General features: G+C 42.7%; 1 protein-coding gene across 1 annotated transcript in view; it reads right to left on the bottom strand.

Moving 5' to 3' along the window:
* DENND3 (DENN domain containing 3) overlaps positions 1 to 24,903 on the bottom strand; it is a 52,299-nt gene that overhangs the window by 6,629 nt on the left and 20,767 nt on the right. The window contains exons 8-17 of the mRNA XM_033155925.1: positions 20,590 to 20,711; positions 17,854 to 18,009; positions 14,877 to 14,973; positions 11,952 to 12,055; positions 11,042 to 11,220; positions 8,980 to 9,501; positions 5,463 to 5,725; positions 4,426 to 4,596; positions 3,380 to 3,509; positions 2,902 to 3,009 (exon numbers count right to left, since the gene is read on the bottom strand). Of these exons, the coding sequence (XP_033011816.1) occupies positions 2,902 to 3,009; positions 3,380 to 3,509; positions 4,426 to 4,596; positions 5,463 to 5,725; positions 8,980 to 9,501; positions 11,042 to 11,220; positions 11,952 to 12,055; positions 14,877 to 14,973; positions 17,854 to 18,009; positions 20,590 to 20,711 (1,852 nt within the window). The remainder of the gene's footprint in view (positions 1 to 2,901; positions 3,010 to 3,379; positions 3,510 to 4,425; positions 4,597 to 5,462; positions 5,726 to 8,979; positions 9,502 to 11,041; positions 11,221 to 11,951; positions 12,056 to 14,876; positions 14,974 to 17,853; positions 18,010 to 20,589; positions 20,712 to 24,903) is intronic.

Raw genomic sequence — 24,903 nt, 5'->3', positions numbered from 1 at the left:
ACATCAAAGTGCAAGTAGATAAATAGGTAAAGCTCCAGCGGGAAGGTAAACGGCGTTTCTATGTGCTGTTCTGGTTCGCCAGAAAGCGGCTTAGTCATGCTGGCCACATGACCTGGAAGCTGTACGCCGGCTCCCTCGGCAAGTAATGCGAGATGAGCGCCACAACCCCAGAGTCGGACATGACTGGACCTAATGGTCAGGGGTCTCTTTACCTTTACCTATGCCATCTTACAAATTGGGTTACTGGGGAACACTGGGAAGAGCAGCTGTATTTATGATGCCTATTAACGTCTCCCTCAGCTGTTACCTTTTTCTTTTCTTTTCTTTTTTGAATATAATCTTTATTAATTTTCACACTTTGTCATATACATATTATATTACCTTTTACCTTTTCTCCTAGGAGCTGACGTCCCTTCTCCCTTCTTCTGTCTTCTCTTTATCAATTCTTATTTTCCACATTATCTTCTCACTTTCTAGATATTTACTCCATTTACAAACATTAATTCCTAGATTGTCTATATATAAATAAAACCTTCTATATATACAATACTCATTAACTATTTGTATATTATTTATATATCATTTTGTTAACTTGGTTACCTTGTGTTTCCTAATGATTTGTTATTACTATTCCAATAAAAATGTTTATATTTTACATTATGAGGTTTATTTCAATTCTACTGGTATTCCAATTTCAACATATATATAGCATCATTTTTTCCCATTCTTTTTGGAATTTTTCGTCTCCCTGTTGTCTGATTTCCCCCGTTAATTTAGCTGTTTCTGCATATTCCAGTACTTTCTGCTGCCAATCTTCCACAGTTGGGATTTGCTGTTGTTTCCAAACCTGCGCTAACAACAGTCTTGCCGCAGTTGCGTTACCTTTTTCACTAAGAAGTGTTTTTGTTCAAGATGGTCCCTGTATTTTACAAAGCTTAACAGAGCCTAGAATGGACAGGCTACAGGTTTCAAGCTTTACACTTAAGACCTGCACTACAGTATTTCCAACATAGGTGGTGATTATAAGAACCACTCTTCAGCTTAAATTACCAGCACTTTCAAGACTGGGAGGAGCACAAAGAGAAGAAATGCTTTTTTCTGGTTGCATAGCCAAAATAAATTATTTTGATACTATGCTATACTACACTGAAATGCTTACATTTGATTGTAATTTAATCTTCCTGGCATACAGGCGAAACTTGAAAAATTAGAATATCATGGACAGGTTCATTTCTTTCAGTAATTCAACTTAAAAGGTGAAACGAATATATGAGATAGACTCATGACATGCAAAGCGAGATATGTCAAGCCTTTGTTTGTTATAATTGTGATGATTATGGCGTACAGCTGATGAGAACCCCAAATTAACAATTTCACCTTTGGGGTTTTCATCAGCTGTGCACCATAATCATCACAATTACAACAAGCAAAGGCATGACATATCTCGCTTTGCATGTCATGAGTCTATCTCATATATTAAACTCCAGTAGCTAATGAAAACAATTGCTTACATAAATGGACTTTTCCACGATATTCTAATTTGTCAAGTTTCATCTGTACTTGGCATCCTCTTCTGCCGCAGCCTCTGAGAACCATTGCAGTACAGTGTTCACTCCTGAACTACTCTGTAATGTGTCTTTTAGCCCAGGGTTTTCCAAACTTGTGTCTTCAGCTTTTTCTTTTTTGGGGACTACAAATCCCATCATTCCTAGCTAAGCAGGACCAGTGGTAAGGGGTGATGTGAATTGTAGTCCAAAACAACTGGAGACCCAATTATGGGAAACCCTGATTTAGCCTTCACAGAATAGTGAGATAAATAAAGGTAAAAGGTAAAGGATCCCTGGACAGTTAAGTCCAGTCAAAGGCGGCTGGTATGTCCTGGGTAGGACCTTAAGGTCCTCAAATAATAACTTTTTGGAGGTCCCAAGCCACAAAGGATGCTAGGTTGGCTTCAACTAGGGCCAGGGCCTTCTCAGTACTGGCCCCGACTTGGTGGAACAGTCTGTCACAAGAGACCAGGGTCCTGCGGGATTTGGCATCTTTCCGCAGGGCCTGCAAGATGGAGCTGTTCCACCTGGCCTTTGGGTTGGTTTCAGTTTAACCCTGATGTTTCATTCTTTTGGTGTGATTGGTGGGCTACTTAAAAATGAGGCTGCAGTCTAAAATAAATTTTAAATTGTATTTTAATCTGTATTTTAATGAATTGTTTTATGTTTTCGTTGTGATTTTATTGGTGTTAGCCGCCCTGAGCCCAGTTTGGCGGGGAAGGGCGGGGTATAAATAAAAATTTATTATTATTATTATTATTTATTATTATCTCGCTTTCAAGTCAAGGGAGCCGGTGTTTGTCCACAGCCAGCTTTCCAGGTCATGTGGCCAGCATAACTAAACCGCTTCTGGCGCAACTGAACACCGTGACAGAAACCACTGTAAACAGAAACACTGTAAACAGAAACCAGAGCGCACAGAAACACCGTTTACCTTCCTGTCACAGCAGTACCTATTTATCTACTTGCGCTGGCATGCTTTCGAACTGCTAGGTTGGCAGGAGCTGAGACAGAGCAGCGGGAGCTCACCTCGTCGCGGGGATTCAAACCGCCGACCTTCCAATCGGCAAGCCCAAGAGGTTCAGTGGTTTAGACCACAGCGCCACCCACGTCCCTTTTTAGTGAGATGAATATTTGGCCTTGGAATGAGGATACCAGAGTTCTTATTGCCTCCTCTCCTCGGCCATGTATCTCACCAGGAGACTCTTTCTCGTATCTACCCCAACTTCTACAGTTGTTGAGAAGCCAGCATACCTCATCCTGACACACTGGGGTGCTGTAATGTCACCGAGTGCCACCAACTCCAATTGTTCCCTGACACACACACCCCTTCCAGGAATACAGTATTCCATACCTGGTGTGTAAAGTAAGACTTCTACTGCTTGTGGGAAAGTTTCCCCAGCTGATGGATTAATCTTGTGCTTGAGCGTTTCTCTTGTTGTTTTGGGGACCATCATGGGCACTGAAGAAGAGCAGACAAATACACGTTGTTTTTTTCAAAGTTTATGTCAGGCCCAGAAGGATAAACACATGCAAATGCCTGAAGAAATAAAAGCCAGTCCCAGAACGAAAACAGAAGTCTGTTTGGAAGGCAGTCAGAATAGTCACACAACAGGTCCTGGCATCCTGCTCCTCCCACTATTCGCCCTGGGCCTGGAGAAGAGCCTTTGGGTGCAGTCAAACTCTGACACACTGTAGGCTACTCTGGCTCCTAGGTATTCCTGGGCTTGATGCATGACTGGAGATGTCTTGGCCCAACAGAGTTCTGGACGGCGCTCTTAGATATATAACAACGGTTCTAGCAGGAGCATTTAAGCCACAAAACAGCTCACCTTCATTCTTCATCTTGTCAAAGTAAGATAGTTTGGAAGCAGCATAAATGATCTTGGAAGACTGCAACACACCCACGACCGCATCCATCAGGAGAACGTTCGTAAGTGCTTGTTGAATATATTGAGGGTCCTGGGGGACAAAATGAAAAGAATCCATTATGTTCTGTGAACCGCCCTGAGACCTCTGGGTATAGGGCAGTATATATATGTGTGTGTGTGTGTGTGTGTGTGTGTCTGTGTATACAGTGGTGCCTCGCAAGACGACATTAATTCATTCCGCGAGTGTTGTCGTATAGCAGAAATTTCGTCTTGCGAAGCACGGTCAGAGGAAGCACGGTTTTACGGGGGGGGGGGGAATTGCAAAACATTTTTGTTTTGCGAGTCATGGCCATAGGAAAATTCATCTTGCAAGTCACCCTTTTGTTAGCGAATGCCTTTCGTCTAGCGAGTTTTTCGTCTAGCGAGGTGCCACTGTATATATATGCAACCCGAGGTATGACTGTAATTGCTTGTTGCCTTCTGTTCCTTTTTTATAAAGAAAACGCCCATGTTTATCTCCCAATGTGTATGTCCATGACGATCCCATTCGGCTTTGCATGTGTGCATAACGCAATATTCTATATAATCAATCTAACAATATGAAGCCTTTGTTTGTTTGCTTATTAAGTTCCCACTTAAGGGGAGGAAATACTTTCCTTCAGGACCTTTAACTACCATCCCATTAACAGTAAAAACGGATCGCACCAATCCATCCAGAATCAGGTTGAAATGTGCGCCAAGGAAGCCATACAATAAAACGGTTGTTTAAAATATGGATCTAGAAGATGTCAGGCACATTAATCAAGAGTATCGTGATTTTTGTACCGACGGCTGCAGTCCTGGCAAAACTGGTCACTTGACTTCTCTAATTATTACTCTCCTCTTACAACGGAAGGAAGGCGAGCAGAACATGGGAATTTGAAAAGTCAACGAGATAGCAAAAGCATACGAAACTCTTCTTTAGACAATACAAAACATATTTCAGCCGCCAATTCAAAGTGCCAGACCTTGTGATCATCTGCCATTTTCTTGCCAGCCCACATCTCTTTTACCATCAGGTGCCACAGATCACACTCAGATTTAAGATTTGCTTCGAAAACCTCCTTTTTGGACATGGCTTTTATCTTGAGGGTGGGAATCCGGAGAAGCAGGAAAGCAACTGTCGTACTCTTCACTTCCTGGGTTTGGGGGCAGTGGGAGAAGACAGAAAAATTAGAACTTAAAACTGAAATGAGGCCAAGTACAGCTTACACAGCCATCTCCTCCAAAACCCTTCCCTGTAACTTTTCCAGTTCCTCGGATTCTAAGCTCTTTCCAGGGGATTGCTTTTCTCTAAACCAGGCATGGCCAAACTTGGCCCTCCAGCTGTTTTGGGACTACAAATCCCATCATCCCTAGCGAACAGGGTCAGTGGTCAGGGATGATGGGACTTGTAGTCCCCAAACAGCTGGAGGGCCAAGTTTGGCCATGCCTGCTCTAAACAAACAATGGTCACAGTAGCGAGGGTGTGGAGAAAGCACCAGCCTTCCAGATGTTGTTGAACTACAAATTCCATCATGCCTGGCCATTGGCTATGCTTGCTGGGGCTAAAGGGAACTGAACATCCAGATGGCCAAAGCTTCTCCAAACCTGCAGCAGATTCAACAGAGCCCCCTGGATTGTATTGTATGTGATATTATTAAAATGCCGGGGTGGGGACACAGAGTTTGCATGTGAGTTCCAGTAAGAGATGGCAATAATTTCCAGCGCTGAACAGGTTGCCAAACATGCCCCCAGACACAACTGACCCGAAAAATTAAACTTCGGTATGGTAAAACTGATGTTAAAAGCCAAACACTTACACAAGATGATAATGACTGTTTTAGATATAGCGCTGCCTCAACTATTTCTTGCGCATACCACCATCAGCCCTAAAGCACATAAATATCTAAAAGGCCTCTATAAAGGCCACCAACTGGGATATAAGGTAGGCCCAAATCTGCAGCCGTATAATAGATACCTTCAAAATTAGGGTATTCAGCTATTGAGTCCGTGTCGCACTCACCTCTATGTCCCTGAAAGTTGCAATCTCTTGGTAGCCGGGCCGAACTCCTTCAGTCAGAAGGAACATGCGCTTTTGAGTCATGGCTATTTTCCCAACTCCTTTGTTCGTTTTAACAGAGGACGACAACTTGTAGACACATTCGTTTTTGTCCAAGCGTTCTATCACGCTGGGGGGCAGGTTTACTTCTTGAGCCTCTGCTTCCGTTTCCTTCCAGTAGGTGTAAAAGTCCTTAAATGTTTCCGGGTCTATTTGTTTCTGATGTCCTTAAATGAAAGGAACAGTTATTTCCTGTTAACATTTTCTACACAACCTGAGACACCCTGAGAAAAGTCATGCTAACCTGGTTCGACAAGACACAGGAAGCCAAACTAGTTCCTCTTTTACCCAAGCAGTGGGATAAGGTTTTAGCTTCTGTGGCAAATGTGTTTTTAGATTATCAAACACGTCTTAAAACATTTAGAATTTAGTGGACTCCGTTTCATTCATATAAAAAGGGATTAGGTTTATGCAATGTTCAATGCTAACGAATTTTTGCAGGAAAATATTAGGATGCATAAATACTACTGGGGGGGGGGAATTAAACCTGTCAGGTGATAATATTGTCCTAAACCACATGCCAACAATATGGGGTTTGACAGTGGGTCAACTTAGATAGATTCTTCGCACCTTTACTTCAGCCAAAAAACAGATATTGGTTCATTGGAAAGAGAATATGGTGGCTCCTTTTGATCAATGGATACAAGATATGATAACTCAACATATGAAGAAGAAGAGTTTGGATTTGATGTCCCGCTTTTCACTACCCGAAGGAGTCTCAAAGCGGCTAACATTCTCCTTTCCCTTCCTCCCCCACAACAAACACTCTGTGAGGTGAGTGAGCCTGAGAGACTTCAGAGAAGTGTGACTAGCCCAAGGTCACCCAGCAGCTGCATGTGGAGGAGCGGAGACGCGAACCCGGTTCACCAGATTATGAGTCTACCGCTCTTAACCACTACACCACACTGGCTCTCCAGCAATGAACGGATTGCTTTTAGACACAGATTGCGTATGGATAAATGTAATGGTATTTGGAATGCATTTATAAAAATTATAATGACTTGTTAATAATTTTATAATCATACTATTTATATACCCGTACATTGTATTTTTGTAACAGTTTGAAGCACTTTTCTCTTTTTGTTTTGTCTTTCACTCCTTCCTTCCTCCAGTTTATTTCTCCACTGAAAATTTTCAATAAAATATAAATAAAAACAGTAAGCTTTCGGTCTTCTTCCTGGCCCTCTGCCTCTGCCATTACGGCCCCTAACATCTCAAATCCAAGTTTCTATCCTCTATTTTCTGAATGGAAGAAGTGGCTTCATAAGGACTAGGCTTTGCAAGAGGAGATGGGGCAAGTGAGATGAAGTGGGCAACCCAGTCACAGGAGAAACTGGAGAAACGGATCGGCAGCGAGACATGGAACAGCAGCGTGATGGCTATACCTCATCCACAAAACAATTGCTAAACCTGCCGCGATGTCCCACGGACAAAACCAAAATCAGCTGCTACTATACGTACCATCTGTGACTGCAGAACTGCCTCCTGGAAAAAATACCTCAGCAACTATTATCAATTCGCCATTTTAAGTATGGTTTGAGTAAGAATTGCTGCCGGTTTAGAATCATAGAATCATAGAGTTGGAAGAGACCACAAGGGCCATCCAGTCCAACCCCCTGCCAAGCAGGAAACACCATCAAAGCATTCTTGACAGATGGCTGTCAAGCCTCTGCTTAAAGACCTCCAAAGAAGGAGACTCCACCACACTCCTTGGCAGCAAATTCCACTGTCGAACAGCTCTCACTGTCAGGAAGTTCTTCCTAATGTTTAGGTGGAATCTTCTTTCTTGTAGTTTGAATCCATTGCTCCGTGTCCGCTTCTCTGGAGCAGCAGACAACAACCTTTCACCCTCCTCTATATGACATCCTTTTATATATTTGAACATGGCTATCATAACACCCCTTAACCTTCTCTTCTCCAGGCTTAACCTTCTCTTCTTCTTCTTCTTCTTCTTCTTCTTTCATTGCCACAGTCTCCCACTTAGCCTAGTTTGTGCAAGCCAATATACACAGAGACAGATTCCAGACCTGGCCAAGGAAAGGGTGCCAGCTCTCAGTAGCAAACATGCACAGGTTATTAGAAGTGTAAAATGAGATATCAACCAAACCACGTGAAGCTGGCAATTTTGCCTGCAGCAGGGTAGGTACCATCTTTAAAATCCATCTCGCTTTGGATGATAGCGCTGCAGAGAGGCAACAGAATCAGCCAAGGTATCCCATGTTTTTCACTCATAGACCTTTCCTCTGCAGCAAGACTGGCCTCATTTCATTCCTACCATTATTAAGCTACGGATGCAGGACTGGGGCAAACACAGTAAAAGTCATTATCCCTACAAGGGATAATAAGAACACCGAAATACGGAGAGAAGGAGAGAAAGCTCAGTTAGTAGAGCATGGGAATCTCAGGGTTGTGGGTTCGAGCCCCGCGTGGGGCAAAAGATCCCTGCATTGCAGGGGGTTGGACTAGATGACTCTCGTGGTCCCTTCCAACTCTTATGATTCTATGGAAGCAAAATTACAACTGAATATGAATCCAACCAGGAATCATTGATTATTACTGATGTTGTTGTCTGCACTGCAATAATCATCTCAGACACTATGCAACAGGCTAGCAATGGAGAACTAAGAACAGGTGGATACAGATCAGTATTTGCTTAGTGGCTATTGGTTGCAGGATGCGTGCAATCACTTGGTAGGCAATGGGCTTCTACATCACGAGGAGAATCTCACCCCAATTGTGGAGACTTGGCTCATGTTAAAGCCTCCATATCACCGCGTATCTGTATGATCAAGCAAGAGATTTGAGTTCAGGCTCTAGTCCAGTGAGGAGTGTTGTGTTTATAGCACATAAGGGTAAAGGTAAATGACCCCTGGACAGTTAAGTCCAGTCAAAGGTGATTATGGGGTTGTGGCGCTCATCTCGCTTTCAGGCCAAGGGAGCTGGCATTTGTCCGCAGACAGCTTTTGCGGGTCACGTGGCCAGCATGTCTAAACCGCTACTGGTGCAATGGCACACCGTGACAGAAACCAGAGCACACAGAAACACTGTTTACCTTCCCACCACAGCGGTACCTATTTATCTACTTGCGCTGGCATGCTTTCGAACTGCTAGGTTGGCAGGAGCTGGGACAGTGCAACGGGAGCCCACTCCGTCATGGGGATTCAAACCGCCGGCCTTACGATCGGGAAGCCCAAGAGGCTCAGTGGTTTAGACCACTGCGCCATCCGTGTCCCATGTTTATGGTACAGTACCTTGCTGGTGTAGTTAGCTTTGCCAGCATCTCCTTCACAGCAACAAACGTATCGGGGAATGAACATGTTTTACGTCAACAGTAAGAGCAATCTTCAAGGAAGTAAAAAACGTAGGCATGAAAATTCCTGACAAAAAACAACTGCGTTCGAGCATATTTTTCCCCCCTTACCTACTGTCAGTGCGTCAAACAGCCGGTGAATCGTGTCTGTGTCTTTGACAATCCCAGATTCTTGAATGCGCTTCACAAAGTCATCCAGCTGCATGTGCGTTTTCGGCAACTGGAATTTTTTCACACGGTCGTCAACTTTGCTTATTTCCCTTTGGTTATCCATCACTTGACTTATCAACCTCTTCAGCTCCGGCTTCTGATCCGCTTGGGAACGTTCGGAAGGAGGAAGGTTTTCCACCACTTTCCTCACAAGGTCTGTGGGGAATATCCTTATGTCTGTCTTATAAAGGTTCTGGAAGTCAGAAAGCGCGTTCAGAAGCTTTCCTTGCATCAAACCAATAAGTCCCCGGAGGTAGAAGTACCTTGCCAGAAGCGCAGAGTTATCGGGAGACAAAATATTTATAGCTCTGCTGAGATGAGTGTTGAAATCAAGGTAGTAAGAGAAGACACACTGGCTCAGAAGAGGAAAGTGGATCTCTGGGATCTTGAAAGTAGTCACCGACTTAGAGGTTGATCTCATAGCTAGAAAAGGTAACAAACAATTGCTTACAACTGAAACAAATGCAACTAAATTAAAATAATTATACAACTTTTAGAAGGCAACTGAAGGCAGCCCTGTATAAGGAAGTTTCTATTTTATTATTAGACTTTCCTTTAAAAACATACAAAGATAAATGAACACAAACGAACAATAACTCTCTTGTTTCATCAACCTTTTACAACCTTATTTCCCTTAGCTCTGCCAAGCTATGACTTCCCTCCCTCCCGAAAGTAGGCTTTCTTAACAAATCTATTCTCACAGACTCTTAATATCACAACTAGTCCATGTCGTAGGGTTTACTTCAATCCTGCTAGTGTTTTCAAACTTCTACAGTTATTATCTATATAATCAATAAATTTACTCCAGTCTCTTTGGAATTTTGACTCATCCTGGTTTCGGATCCTGCAGGTCAGCTTTGCAAGTTCCGCGTAATCTATCACCTTCGCCTGCCACTCCTCGATCGTTGGTAACGGAAGTTTTTATTTTTTAAATGTTTTATTATGCTTTTATATTTGTTGGGTGCTACCTTGAGTGGCTGGGGCAACCCAGTCAGATGGGCAGCGTGCAAATTATAAAAACAAAATAAAAATTTCTTTCCAGTAGCACCTTAGAGACCAACTAAGTTTGTTCTTGGTATGAGCTTTCGTGTGCATGCACAGTTCTTCAGATACACTGAAACAGAAGTCACAAGATCCTTAAATATAGTGAGGGAGTGGGGAGGGGTATTACTCAGAGGGTGGTAGGAATGGGTGATAAGCTGATTGGTGTGGAAAACCTGTTGACGACTCTTAACGGCTGCAATTAGTCTTGCAGGGAAAGGCAAGGGGTGAGATGGCTAAAGATAGCTTTGTCATGTATAATGAGATAAGAATCCAATGTCTTTGTTCAGACCAGGTTTCTCCATGGTTTTAAGTTTGGTGATTAGTTGCAATTCAGCCACTTCTCTTTCCAGTCTATTTCTGAAATTTCTTTGTATTAAGACAGCTACTTTGAGATCTTTTATAGAATGTCCTGGTGACTTCTGTTTCAGTGTATCTGAAGAAGTGTGCATACACACGAAAGCTCATACCAAGAACAAACTTAGTTGGTCTCTAAGGTGCTACTGGAAAGAAATTTTTATTTAGTTTTGACTATGGCAGACCAACACGGCTACCCACCTGTAACTCAAATTATAAAAGTAAGATTAAGATAATGACAGTAAGATTAGGAAGCAATAGGCCACTGACTATTGTTGTGCCCATCGCACACTGGTTTCAACGCCCCTACTAGGAAGGCTTGCTCATGTTTGCTCTTCTGAAAAGGATCGCAAGGAGACTGGCAAAAGTAACGGCACAGCGCTTTGCAGTAGGACGAAATTGGATTCTGAGACCTGACAACCTTTCCCTAACAGCACCATGGACTGGTCTAACAGAATGTGGTTCAAGAGAGGAGTGCTGCATTTGACATTTATTTTATCTTCTTCATTTACGCTGGAATGAGAAGGGAAACAACCACAGTAGCCCAATTAAGTTCTCCTCTTACCTTGTTTCATGTCTAAACGCCGAAGAGACGAATTCCTCGCCGGGGCATCGTTTGGCGCGATCTCTTGCAGATTAGGCAAGCTCAATCCCATTCGCCTGCTCATCATGTACTGAGGATTAAACCTTCTTGAAATTACTTTTTCCATGGTTGGCCTCCTTGGGCTGAATACTGAAGTTAACCTACAGATAACAACATTTATATTTCAGTGAATCTGAAGAAGTGTGCATGCACACGAAAGCTCATACCAAGAACAAACTTAGTTGGTCTCTAAGGTGCTACTGGAAGGGATTTTTTATTTTTTATTTTGTTTTAACATTTATATATATATATATATATATATATATATATATATATATATATATATATATATATATATATAACCTACTTGCAGCATCCAACAAACTCTCCGCCCTTGTGGCTGTCACAAAACCCAGGCTAGGGCATAGCCCAGGCTGCGTTTCACAAACCCAAAGAAGAAGAAGAGGAGTTTGGATTTGATATCCCGCTTTTCACTACCCGAAGGAGTCTCAAAGCGGCTAACATTCTCCTTTCCCTTCCTCCCCCACAACAAACACTCTGTGAGGTGAGTGGGGCTGAGAGACTTCAGAGAAGTGTGACTAGCCCAAGGTCACCCAGCAGCTGCATGTGGAGGAGCGGAGACACGAACCCGGTTCCCCAGATTACGAGTCTACCGCTCTTAACCACTACACCACACTGGCTCTCAAGACATTTACCAACACATAAAATTATTTGATGAAGTGGCCAAGGGATTTCAAAGATTATTTTAAATCATGCTTCTGTAGCAAAACTTCCCAAAAAGAAAAGAAAAAAAAAGCCATGCATTCGGCGGAGTAGAAAAGGTGTCTTCTGCCATGCAGCCGCTTTATAAATAGTGAAAAACCTTCCTCACCTGTCTTTCTCAGCTTCAGTGCTCAGCTCTAGGCGACCAAAAGCATCCATCCTTCTGTTGAGGCGAGCTTTAAGGAAAAAGTGAAACATATAGGTCTCCAAAACCTGCGAAGCGTAACAGGAAAGCGGCATTATTATCTTGACATATTTAAAGGGCTAGCTATTCACTGACATGAAACATCCCCAAAGCGTCCCCTTAAAAGCTGGACTTGTATGCCTGCACACTTAAGATGAGTGCTTCACACCAGAGGTTCACCTGTTTTGTTTTTCAGGGCAAAACACGGTTTTGTAAGGGGAAGGGGGAGAACCATTTACCTAAGAAACTTTCCAATGCTCTGACCCAAAGTCCAGAGGTAGCATTACTATCAATTTACGATGGGGTGGAAGTTTCACAGGCTACAAAGGACTCGCTCACAAATTTATTTGACAAGCTGCGCAAATTATTATAGCTAGGAAGTGGAAGGGGCAAGCAGAATATAAAATGGAAGGGTGGTACAAAGAGGTGTGGGGTATAGCTATTAATGATAAATTAACACATGACGTTAAGGTAAGACGGGGAATATGCAGGAGAAATGATTTTGAGGAGATAAGGAGGGTATTTGTAGAATTTGTACTGTTAAAGCGGAAAGGGGTCAAACCATTGCAAGAGGTGTTGAAATTTTGGGAGGTTGGATAGTTACAACGGAATGGTCTCGGTGGTGGGGCGCACATTTTTGTTCTTATTTATTTATGGTTATTAGTTTGTAAAAAACTAATAACCATAAATAAATAAATTTCCCTTTTCGCGCTAAATCACTCCCATTGCTTCTCCAAGCTGCTGCTGCTGGTACTTTTTTAAAAAACAAAAACAACAGAATCTTCTCCCTAGGAGCAGTCAATGTGCTCAGACTCAGGGATCAGGGCCACAGAGTGAACCGCATAATGGTGCTCAATGATAAACTTAGCCAGAGAGTTACCTAAGTGTGGACCTTGCTGAGGGATGGGGTGCCAAACAAAGCAGTATGGCCCTCCGTCTCAAGGGGGGGGACACATTTTAAGCAAATTGTGTGTGTGTGCACAGCTTTTAAATCTCCTTCCTGGGGAGAGCATTCCACAAGCGGGAAGCCACCGCAGAAAGGGCCCGCTCTCATGCTGCCACCCTCCAGACCTCTCACAAAGGAGGCACACAAAGGAGGGCCTCAGATGATGATCACGGGGTCCGGGTGGGTTCATGTGAGGGGAAGCTGCCTGTGAGCTATTGCGGTCACATAGAGCAAATTGCAAAAGTTCAACCAGGACGTGACAGCAGCCAGATTTGCCTTCTCCAAGAAGAGACGAAGCTGGCACGCTGGCCAAAACTGTGGGAAAGGAACACAGGCACGTGATCGTGAAGAGACAGAGGGGTTACCCTCTTTCGATGCAACGGCTGAAAAACTGGAAGGGGGGTGGTGGTGGAATGGCTTCTTTTCTAATTCTCTCTTTATTCTCTATGTGACTTTTTAGCTGTGTTCATCCACTAGGTGGCATGTTATCGACATGGGATATTGGTTCGTCACTGACAGCCTCGCCAGAATTTCATCACGGGAATAACGATTTCACTTCAGGGATGTTGACAAGACACCCTGAAAACTCTTGTTATCCATTTCCAAAACAACGCTGGTGGCTAATGTTCAATGGATGACCTGGTCCTATGGAGTTGAGGGATGGGGAAGAGGCGGGGGGGGGGGCATTTGCATCTCACACTCAAGCTCCAAGCAGGCCCCTCAAATTTGGGCCCTTGGTAAAATGATTGGCATTGGGTAAGTTTCGCAACTTGTCCTTACGCATTTGAGACCAAAGTGTGACAATCTCACAGCTTAGGATGGCACGTTTAAACAAATAACTGATACAGATTTAGCCATATTAAAAGAGATTTAACTGATATAGATTTAAAATTCCTTCCAGTAGCACCTTAGAGACCAACTAAGTTTGTTCTTGGTATGAGCTTTCGTGTGCATGCACACGAAAGCTCATACCAAGAACAAACTTAGTTGGCCTCTAAGGTGCTCCTGGAAGGAATTTTTTATTTTATTTTGTTTTGACTATGGCAGACCAACATGGCTACCTACCTGTAAGTGATATAGATTTAGTCACGCTTGAGTTTTTGTTCTCGTGTTATTCCAAACCTAGCCTCCCCCACCCCCTCAGAATCAGGGGCAGAAAGACTGGAGATCTCCCCTCTTGTTTTATATTTATTGTCTTTCATTTCCCCACATTCTCCTCACAACAACCCTGTGGGGTAGGTATTTGGGGCCAAACCCAGCGTTTGGCCCAAGATCTTGCAGTGAACTTCATGGCTGTGTGGTCTCCCAGATCCCAGACCAAGTAATATCCCACCACTTCATTTCATAATCTGGGAAGTAGGCCTAAAAGTGAATATGATCTTTTCCCACAGGTCTGGAAAGTTGAGGAAGCCCCTATTATAGGTTGTGGGTGGCAACTTTTAACAGCCCACTAACGCTGCCTAATGCATCCTTCTGGGCCACACAAATTCACCCTACCACGTCCAGGATCCACCAGCTACCACTGAGGTATTCATGGCAGTTTCCTGGTCCTTGGCAACAGATGCCATAGTTCCACTCCTCTTCCACTCAGAGGAGAGGGCAGAAGAAAGACTCAGGGAGCTGGCCTTTCCGGTGGTTTTAGTCAAGGTTCTCCCATTACATAATGCTATGCCAAAAGGTGAAATCCTTCTTTCGACTGAGCTGCACAGGTAAGACCAAAGGAATGAATTAACAGCTAGAAGCTAAATGGCTTTAAAAAAAACACACCATTGAATTCATGTACTTCCCATAAAAGAACACTTGCGAAGGAAAGCTACAGGCCACATCCAAAATACCAGAATTGTTTAAAACTCTCCTTATAATATTGACTGACAAAACGATACAAATCAGTTCTGAAGATTTACCTTTTTGTAAAACTGCTGGTCGCACACTGCTCTCGTTTTCATAAATTCTTCACTGTTAAATACTCTGTGCTCATAATTCAGATGATCTTTCACCTCCCTGTTGGTAAAACAAAATTATCAAAATCAATAATGAATAAAGGTCCTTATTAATTGTGCCCAGTTCTTTAGGTGGAATCATTAAGCCCATACCCCCCCCCACCTTAATTATATTGTCACCTGTATGCCTTCAGCAACACATCTAATACAGCACAGAGCACTCACCATATATAAATGACACGGGGGAAAGGCATGTGTCATGGAAGTGTACAAGTTAGGGGTGAAGAAGGAATTTATCTGGGCCACTTGTCACAGAATCATAGAAGTGTAGAGCTGGGAGGGATCCTGTGGGTCATCTAGTCCAACCCCCTGGAATATAAGAATCTTTTTGCCCGACTTGGGGCTTGAACCCACAACCCTGAAATTAAGAGTCTCCTGCTGAGCTATCTCAGGGGATCAAACTGGCCTGACACTCATAGAATCATAGAGTTGGAAGAGACCACAAGGGCCATCCAGTCCAACCCCCTGCCAAGCAGGAAACACCATCAAAGCATTCCTGACAGATGGCTGTCAAGCCTCTGCTTAAAGACCTCCAAAGAAGGAGACTCCACCACACTCCTTGGCAGCAAATTCCACTGTCAAACAGCTCTTACTGTCAGGAAGTTCTTCCTCATGTTTAGGTGGAATCTTCTTTCTTGTAGTTTGAATCCATCGCTCCATGTCCGCTTCTCTGGAGCAGCAGAAAACAACCTTTCTCCCTGCTCTATATGACATCCTTTTTGAACATGGCTATCATATCACCCCTGACTTGCTTGTGGATCAGAACACAGCTCCCAATCGGACAGCACACTTCATCATATTTTGAAATGCATTTCGGGGCGCAGAACATGCACACACCAAAAGGTTTAGGAAACTGATACACATGATGGATCATTCTTGTGTATAACAGCTGAAGCCAATGACTGATGTTCTGCAAATCAGTCTAACCCCTTTTTAAAACCATCTGCCCTAGTGGCTATTACAGCAAGATGGTATGCAAGCAATACCTTATTGTTAATTATTGCAAACACACACATCCCGATTCACAAGCAACAAATGCTTCACATTTGTATTTGTCTTGGTCCAGGGTTCTGGCGCATAAAGCAGTAGAAGAACGGAAAGACACTACTGGAAGAGAAGAACAAAGGGAAAGTTGGAAGAAAAGAATGAAACAAAAATCTCAAGCCCATTGACAGAATGTTGACTGGCTTTAGCACTGTAACGTTTTACCTCTTCATAGAAATCATTGGCTCAAATATTTATGAAAGCAGCAGTCATTCCCCTTGAGTGTTGGTATGCCTGTCTATGGTGCTAGGGGTGCCAATTCTGTGCAGTGAATCAATATTGCAGTTTTGAAAAATACATACCTAGCATTTTTTCCCCAGATTCCAAATTCTAATTCTTTTCTCTCTCACTCTTTTTTAAAAAGCAACCACAATGATGCTCAACTGGTAGATGCAACATTTATTGACCTCTTTCCACACCGACTCATCTTCTTCCACCGAAACTCCACTGACTTTTCAGCAGTGACCACAGGGCAGAATCATGTCTGCACTGAAGTGGCCATTAAAAACAACTCAAGCACATTTCCAGCTCTCTTTGGAAGCAAACTATGGCCAGCAGCCTTTGCAACCCCATAGTTAACACTGGGAAGGGAAGGGGAGGCATTGAACAGGAGAAGAGAGAACACAAACTTGTAGGATGCTCTCATTTATTTTAACCACGGTTAAGATTAGCAAGGCATCAGGAAATGTCACAGCTGCAAATGTCAAACAAGTGCCAAAATTCAGGTGGACCGTTAACCTTATTTAGGCACAGTCAATCCCCCAGAGCAGATGGGAGGGGGGAACAGAGGGGAGGGAGTCCTGATACATGAATGCACCTCGTCCCATGCACACGTCAACTTAGTTGAAGCCCATCCAATAGGTCTATTCAAAGTAAAACTTATTTGAATTCCACCCTCAGTCGCCACATTACAATGAATTCACACAGAGTCAACTGGCAACAGCCACTTGAAAGCTCAGCATAAAATGGTCTGCACATAATCCTTTTCCCTTAACAATGATTCTGTCCTCAAGACCAAGTCCTGGAAGCCTGGGGAGCTTCATAACATTACTCACTGAATTGTTTGCAGTGCTCCCCCCTCAAACCAGCCGCGAGTCTGATGAGTAATGTGGTGCACTTTCCAGCCAGGAAGCTTAAAAGTACATCTAACGTAAATTAGGGTAATTAACATTCACTATGAACACAGTTCACAGTGACACGGGTGGCACTGTGGTCTAAACCACAGAGCCTACGGCTTGCCAATCAGCAGGTCGGTGGTTCGAATCCCCGTGACGGGGTGAGCTCCCGTTGTTCGGTCCCAGCTCCTGCCAACCTAGCAGTTTGAAAGCACATCAAAGTGCAAGTAGATAAATAGGTACCGTTCCGGCGGAAAGGTAAACGGCGTTTCCATGCGCTGCTCTGGTTCGCTAGAAGCGGCTTAGTCATGACCTGGAAGCTGTCTGTGGACAAACGCCGGCTCCCTTGGCCTACAGAGCGAGATGAGCGCCGCAACCCCAGAGTCGTCCGCGACTGGACCTAATGGTCAGGGGTCCTTTTACCTTTACCTTTATGGACTTAAAAGGAGCCCTGACGCATCGGAATGGAAGCCCATTTAGTCCAGTATCTTGCTCTCACAACAGTAAACACTATGCCCATGAGAAACGCAGCCATAACTGAGTGTCAGATTCAATGCCTCATTTATTCCATTGCCGAATCTAGGGACTCTTTGTTTTAGTACAGAAGAGAAGCTGAGAGAGAGAGGGAGAGAGAGAGAGAGAGAGAGAGAGAGAGAGAGAGAGAGCGCTAATGCTTTGAGTTCCAGGATCATGCACTGTGCGAGGGTTATTTCAGCACTTACCTAAAGATATTGACTATTAACTGCAGAGTAATCTGCTGAATTTCAGAATTCAGCCTCTGCTGCCAAATCCTCCTTCGCAACTGAACTTCACCAAGGTCTGTGCAGGAAGCAAGGTGAGAGAGCTCCAGGTCATAGTGCAGCTGAAGGTTTTCAACCCTGCAGGGGGGAAAAGAACACATAACTCCCTAAAATTTAAAGCATTTGTGGGAGTGGAATGTATTCTTAGGCTTTCCACAAATGTTACTACCTGACCCCTCCACAGACTGGGAAAGTGGTTCCTCAAGCATACAAAAGTGAGGAAGAGGGGAGAGACTCCCTACCTAACACTCAAACTTGAAAAATCAGCTCCAAGATGGTGTGGCAATTGAGAACCTCCCTCTGGCCACACAGTGCTCAGTCAGGCTCAGATGCATCGCGGCCCTTGGTACTGTCTTCAAGCCCAATGTTTTTCTCCCCTACGCAGACGCGGGGGGTGGGGGGAGGCGTTGTGGTCTAAGCCACTGAGCCTCTTGAGCCTGCCGATCAGAAGGTTGGTGGTTTGAATCCACACGACGGGGTGAGCTCCCGTTGCTCTGACCCAGCTCCTGCCAACCTAGCAGTTCGAAAGCACACTAGTGCAAGTAGATAAATAGGTACCGCTGTGGCGGGAAGGTAAACAACGTTTCCTTGCGCTCTGGTTTCCATCACAGTGTCCCATTGCGCCAGAAGCGGTTTAGCCATGCTGGCCACATGACCCAGAAAGCTGTCTGTAGACAAACGCCGGCTCCCTCGGCCTGAAAGCGAGATGAGCGCCACAACCCCATAGTCACCATGGACTGGACTTTACCGTCCAGGGGTCCTTTACCCCATCATTCAGCCCAGACGCTGAGGTCCAGCGCTGAGGGCCTTCTGGCGGTTCCCTCACTGCGAGAAGCAAAGCTACAGGGAACCAGGCAGAGGGCCTTCTCGGTAGTGGCGCCCGCCCTGTGGAACGCCCTCCCATCACAGGTCAAGGAGATAAACAACTACCTGACATTCAGAAAATACCTGAAGGCAGCCCTTTTTAGGGAAGTTTTTAATGTGTGATATTTTTGTATCTGATTTTTGTTGGAAGCCGCCCAGAGTGGCTGGGGAAATCCAGCCAGATGGGCGGGGTACAAATTATTATTATTATTATTATTATTATTATTATTATTATTATTATTATTATTATTATTACCTTTACTTTTTTTTTTACCTTTTCTCCCCTACAGAAATAAAGGGATGGGGGAAGGGTGGATAAAAATCAAAAATATTTTTATTTAAATTGGATTATTTTGTTTTAGATTGGATTTTTAAAATAAAATGCTTTTGGAGGGAAAAATCTTTCTAAACATACCGGTAGTTTTCTGTTTAAGTTACATTATACTCCAAAGGCTATTCATCAAGAAATAAGGATTTGTTTTAAGTTTTTCATGTGTGCTAAAACTCAGTCTAAGTTGTGTGTTTTTTAATGTTTAACCACATCAGTTAACAAACATGGATATATATGCTATAATGTTATTGTTTTAGTTAAATAAATTGTTTAAATTGTTATTAAGGAAATGATTATCCTTCTCCTTCCGATAAAGTATAGCAGAAAAGTTGTCCAAATATAAACAGTTAACTTATTAAACCTCACAATAATGTCATAATTATCGGTCTATGTATTTCTAACAGTATAACCAAATCAGTAATTTTTGATATAACTGTAAAAAAATGCTCTGAAAATTTATTATTCCAAAAATGAAACCTTCATCTGGCTGTAAATATTAAGATTATACCAGCAAGAATGAGTCTTTCTGTAAAAAAAAAAATTAAATCAAGTCTTACTAACCAGTGATATAAATTGATTTGATTTAAATCAAATCCACACTGGGTGAGGGGAGTCTGAGGATTTCACTCCCCATCCAAGAGAGATGGGGGGCAGGGGATGCCAGGATAGGTATTGTCTCAAGAGTCAAAAACTCACCCAGCCTCAATGGTAACCCCAGGGATATATGAAGGAAAGAAACAGAGTGGAATGGCTTCAAGGCATCCTTTGAAACCCAAGGGCCTTAAGCTATGCCTGTCTCGACAAGCAATCAGACTTAAGAGAATAAAAAATAAAAAATAAATTCCTTCCAGCAGCACCTTAGAGACCAACTAAGTTTGTTCTTGGTATGAGCTTCCGTGTGCATGCATACCAAGAACAAACTTAGTTGGTCTCTAAGGTGCTACTGGAAGGAATTTTTTTATTTTTTATTTTGTTTTGACTATGGCAGACCAACACGGCTACCTACCTGTAATTAGACTTAAGAGAGAATTTGGAGTATATATGGGGGAATTTGCTCAACCAGTCAGGTGTCAGTATGCAAGAGAAAATGGGATTAGGTGTATTACAGAAGAGAAACTATCATACTGGATCATGCACCATTATCCGAATTCCGCAGTTCAAAGTTTTTGGGTGTTTATTTCAGAAAACCTATCAAAAATCTCTGTGCATGTATTTGGGTGAATGGCATAACTTAATTAACACACACCTCTTGCTACCATTCAGGTGCCCTGTTGCCCACCCCCACCCCCACGTCCTCCAATACACCGAAGGAATCCATCTTTCTAATCACACAGGATGAAGATAACTTCAGCCCCCGCACAGCTCACTACCTCACACCGCTTTGCCAAGCAGGAGAATGGGCAGGTGCACTGTGTGTCTTTGCCAAATCATTTCATTTTTTCATCCTTAGCTTTTATTCCTACCTTGCTATGAAGATGTTTGCCGCCTCCAGTGGGATATCTGGAATTTCAGTCTCCTCTTCTGATGACTGGGATTGCGCGATATCGCCATTATCAATGTTAATTAGAATTAAGTCGTCGGCTTCCTTTTTAGTCAAGATACAGACAGGTACATCATTTTAAAACAATGTTGATTAAGCAGTAAGAAGCATTGCAAAATGCAAGCTATGGCACTGTTAACAATGGAATAACTGAATACCACCCATAAAATGCAATTAAAATTATCTGAAGAAGTGTGCATGCACACGAAAGCTCATACCAAGAACAAACCTAGTTGGTCTCTAAGGTGCTACTGGAAGGATTTTTTGTTTGTTTGTTTTAATTAAAATTAAGTTTTACTCAAGAGTAGAACTATTGAAATTAATGAACCTGATTTTGTGAATCTCAGTGGGTCTACCCTGAGCAATGCTTAGCTGAATACCACACGATGTATATTTCATTTAACGTGGGCGGAATTCAATGCAGCACTTAGGTCTTTTGCAATCATTTTTGCTTGGCCAAAGGGATGGTCTCCCCTTTCCTCCTTCTGTACACCGTTCTGGGAGTTCTTCTCAACCCCCCAGAACGGATTAGCAGGCAATACGGAGGGATGGGCAGGGAATAAGCCTTTCTGCGCTGGCATGCTCTGGCTTCTGCAAATGAAGCCAGCTACAGTCATACCTCAGGTTGCGAACGCTGTGGGTTACATTTTCTCGGGTTGCGCTCGCGCCGAACCCGGAAGTACCAGAACAGGTTACTTCCAGGTTTAGGCGCTCGCGCATGAGCACTAAATCGCACTTCGCGCATGCGCAGAAGAGCCGACTCGCGACCCACGCAAGCGCAGAAGTGGCGCTGCGAACGTGCCTCCCGCACGGATCACGTTCACAACCCGAGCATCCACTGTAGTTGAATCCAGCCCCATATGAATAAAAATACGTAGGTTTCGAATTTTTGATCACAGAGCAGGGTGGATAAAAATCAATAATAATTTTAAAAATCAGATTTTTAAAATTTAAATCGGATTATTTTGATTTAAATTGGATTTTTAAAATAAAATACTCTTGGAGGAAAAAATCTTTCTAAATATAATTTTCTATTTAAATTACATTATACAGCAAAGGCTATTCATCAGGAAATGAAGATTTGTTTTAAGTTTTTAATGTGAGCTAAAACTCAGTCTAAGTTGTGTTTTTAAAAAAATGTTTAACCACATCAGTTAACAAACATGGATATATATGCTATAATGTTGTTGTTTTAGTTAAATAAATTGTTTAAATTGTTATTAAAGAAATGATTATCCTTCCACTTCCAATAAAGTACAGCAGAAAAATTCTCCCGATATAAAAAGTTAACTTATTAAACCTCACAATAATTTCATAATTACCTGTCTACGAATTTCAAATAGTACAACCAAATCAGTAATTTTTTTAATATAACTGTAGAAACTACTCTGAAAATTTATTATTCCAAAAATGAAACCTTCATCTGGTTGTAAATATTAATATTATACCAGCAAGAATGAGTCTTTCCGTAAAAATAAAATAAAATAAAATAAAATAAATCAAGTCTTACTGACTAGTGATTTAAATTGTGATTTAAATAAATTTGATCTAAATCAAATTCACGCTGTCACAGAGCAATAATTTATGAACAAAAAGCATTGATCTTGTCTGTGGATAAAATATTACAACACAGTTCAAACCGGGGGGAGGAGATCAGTGGTGGAATACACACTTTGCATGCAAAAAGTCTTGGCTCAATGTCCGGGAACAACAGGAGACGCCGACCCTGTCTGAAACCCCAAAGAACCACTGCCAGTCAGTGTAAACAGCACTGAGCAAGATGGAGCAAATATCTTGACTCGGCATAAGGCAGCTTCCTATGTTTCTCTCCAGTCCATCTCAGCCTCGTTAGGGAGCTGCTTGGACTCGCGCAAAAATATCCTACACAAATCTTCCCATTCCAAAAAAATTGAAAAGTCCTTTCAGATGTGAAGGCTGACAACGGGAGCCAGTTCTTTAAGAGCGTGGCCACAACCCTATAAAACAGGAAATGAGCTAACTCTCAGGGTTCCCTGGAAGATCAGCCAGCTTTTATAATCCCCTGTGAAAGGTTCTGACCTGAGACTGCACTGGTGGTGGCAGCAATTATGAGAAACGTCAGGGGCAGTGGAAGAGTGGCAGATGAAGTTAATGGAATACATGGAACTCGCCGAGCTGACCGTGAGAATCCGAGACCAGAGGGAGGAGAAGGTGTCACAGGATTGGAAGAAATTTAAGGATTATTTAGTAAATAATGTAAAATTGAACATTTGAGCAGAATTAGTTAACAGAATTGGCTTTAGCTTGTTAATGTGAGATAAAACTGTTCAGAAGAAGTTTTGTTGCAAATGATTTAATTGTTTAAGAATATCTTAAGATATTGAGTTTAAGTGATGATTTATATTTGATTAATTAATCTAAAGATTATTAATAGATATGCTAAATGTTGATAGAAAAAGATATAAAGTTACCCAAAGTATATATGATTTGGAATGCAGTGGAGGGAACGGGGGAAGCCCCTATACAGAGAAGATAGAAACAAGAAAGGTACAAAGATAAGTGTGTGTCTAGGTATGTATATGTTCTTTTTCATGTTTATTGTTATTGTTATTGTTATTATTGTTGAATTTGTTTATTGTTTATTATGTATTGTGTTTTCTTATTGTGTATATGTAGTGTTTTTCTTTGTCTTATTGGGAAATAATAAAAACTTTATAAAAAAAAAAAAGAGAAACGTCAGGGGATTTACACAGCAATCACAGCGCAAATGAGAGGCCGGCATTCAGGGGGTAGGGGCAGCGGCAGAGAAGTTCGTCCTTTGCCACTTGGTTGGTTATCTGGGGTTGCAGCTACAGCACAGCTAAGAAGCAGATTAAATGGGTGCCCTACATACATGACAAATATTATTAACTGTGTAATCTCTTTCAAAGGGCCCAGTTATCTATAATACCACGTGTTCATATACTGTAAACCATTTCCCCATTTTTAATTCGTATTAGTTCACAGATTACGTCGATCAGACAAGCCATTTTAGACACATCTAGTCTCCCAAGGTTTACATCCTAGAGCATGGGTAGGCAAACTAAGGCCCCAGGGCCCGGATCCGGCCCAATCGCCTTCTAAATCCGGCCCACGGACGGTCCGGGAATCAGCGTGTTTTTACATGAGTAGGATGTGTCCTTTTATTTAAAATGCATCTCTGGGTTATTTGTGGGGCATAGGAATTCGTTCATTTCCCCCCCCCCCAAATATAGTCCGGCCCCCCCACAAGGTCTGGGGGACAGTGGTCCGGCCCCCTGCTGAAAAAGTTTGCTGACCCCTGCCCTAGAGCAGGCATGTCCAAAGTCCACCGGTCAGTTTAATCCAGCCCCCGCAGGCAGTTCCTTCCCATGGTTCTAAAAAACAGTCAACAACTTTGGGGTAAAATCCTTAAAAAAAGGACAAAAACTTTGGTCGGCCCTCATGCATGTTCACTTCAACAAATCCGGCCCTCTTTGGAAAAAAAGTTTGGACGGTTCTGCCCTAGAGCCTATTTTCATTCTGATCCCATACATAATAGGCATGTGAGAAACTTCTATAGAACAACAACTTTTGAGTGCAAGAGAAATAAACGTACAGAAATCGTTTGACTGTACTGAGGCGTTTCTGTTCTTTTATCTGTTATAAAGCTGTACTGGGAAACGTTTTTGAAATGCAAGGTATAAATACTTTAAACAGGAAAGCCAGGCAGCAACTTCACACCATCAGACCATTTATCTATCGACAGCAGTATTGTCAACACTGGCTGGCAGCATCTCTCCAGGGTTTCAGGCAGAGGTCTCTCTCCCGGTCCTTCCTGGAGACGTTGACGGTTGGAGCTGGGACCTTCTGCATGCAAAGCAGAGGTCCCACCACTGAGGCACAGCCGTTCCTCAGTTAAGCACTGCTAAGTAATAAATAAATCGAACTTCAATACCGAATTGAACTTAGCAGCACTTAAATGTGGCTGGATTGCCCATGCTCAAACATCCCTGTCTAAAGGAGACACAGGTACGCCTCATTTATTGAGGATATTGTACAACTTTCAGGCAACAAATATACAGGTGAAACTCGAAAAATTAGAATATCGTGGAAAAGTCCATTGATGTAAGCAATTGTTTTCATTAGCTACTGGAGTTTAATATATGAATCATAGAATCATAGAGTTGGAAGAGACCACAAGGGCCATCCAGTCCAACCCCCTGCCACGCAGGAAACACCATCAAAGCATTCCTGACAG

Source organism: Lacerta agilis, chromosome 7, assembly GCF_009819535.1.
Source record: "Lacerta agilis isolate rLacAgi1 chromosome 7, rLacAgi1.pri, whole genome shotgun sequence".
In the NCBI taxonomy this organism is placed as follows: Eukaryota; Metazoa; Chordata; class Lepidosauria; order Squamata; family Lacertidae; genus Lacerta; species Lacerta agilis.
The sequence above is the reverse complement of the archived record's forward strand: the minus strand, read 5'-3'. Positions and strand labels throughout refer to the sequence as shown.